Here is a 1,058-nt window from a genome sequence, read left to right on the forward strand (position 1 = left end):
TGGGATAGAAATGGAGATAGATAGTTACATAGTTCATCTAGCCTTGCCACACAACCCTGTAACTCCACTTGCTCAACAGGGCATCAAGCTGAGTGGGTTCTCCGACCTCTTGAAGATCAGAGCGACGGAGGCCAAGGCCCCCTTCCCCTCACGCCATGACTGGGACAGCTACTTCAGGGACGCAAAGCACATGAATGAGATGAAGCCAGGAGAGAGACCAGATACAGTGCACTTCCAGGTAATCTTTGGTTTGATGTTTTACCTTTTAGCATGGTTTCTATGTGGCTTGGGTTTGGTTGCAGGGAACAGATTATTATTATGCAAGTTTAGATTAATGCTGTGCTATAACGATATCAATGTATAGATTGGTAGTACATATACTATACAGATTATATTTTAAAGTATAGACTTACCTCTCCTGTATGTTTTGTTACTTTTGCAGGACCTTCCATGCCGCTGGTTTGCACATATCAACGATGCCGACACCAACAAGCCCAGCGATTATGTCCTCAGCAAAGTGATGGCTTCCTTTGGGGAGATCAGAGCGGTGGACATCCCCCTCTGCGACCCGTACCGCAAGAAAATGTCAGCCTCTATCAATGGTATCAAGACCTTCAGCTTTGGTCAGGACTTGGTGTTTGAGGCTTATGTGCAATTCAAGGAGTACATAGGCTTTGCCAAGTGTATGCATGCATTGCAGGGCAAGAAGCTAGTCTTCCTTGAAGGGGACAAGGCATGGAGTGCAACCATAAAGGTGGGTTTGGCATTGTTACTGGTTAGTGAAGGAGAATGCTTCCCTCTTCTCACATTGTTTAGATTATTGGTATTACTAAGTTTTCTTTATCTTGTTTTGTATAATTTTGAAGTGGGGTCTAAATTGCATGATGAGGAATTGTTATTAGCTAAACTGGAGGGGAGAGAGAACTTAATAAAAAACAATTCTTTCCAGGTGGACTTTGACAAGACCAAGCACCTGTCAGAGTACTCAATCAAAAAACGCTCAGCTGAACGAGAAAAGCTACAGGCCGTAGAGCGTGAAGCTGAGGAAAAGCTGCGTA

General features: G+C 44.0%; 1 protein-coding gene across 1 annotated transcript in view; it reads left to right on the forward strand.

The window, feature by feature from the left end:
- Positions 1-1,058, forward strand: part of LOC119594245 (A-kinase anchor protein 17A-like) — a gene marked incomplete in the record, with an annotated part of 9,101 nt that overhangs the window by 3,869 nt on the left and 4,174 nt on the right. The window contains 3 exon segments of the mRNA XM_037943314.1: positions 80-238; positions 443-754; positions 950-1,053. Of these exon segments, the coding sequence (XP_037799242.1) occupies positions 80-238; positions 443-754; positions 950-1,053 (575 nt within the window).

The sequence above is a fragment of the Penaeus monodon genome, chromosome 33 (assembly GCF_015228065.2).
Source record: "Penaeus monodon isolate SGIC_2016 chromosome 33, NSTDA_Pmon_1, whole genome shotgun sequence".
In the NCBI taxonomy this organism is placed as follows: Eukaryota; Metazoa; Arthropoda; class Malacostraca; order Decapoda; family Penaeidae; genus Penaeus; species Penaeus monodon.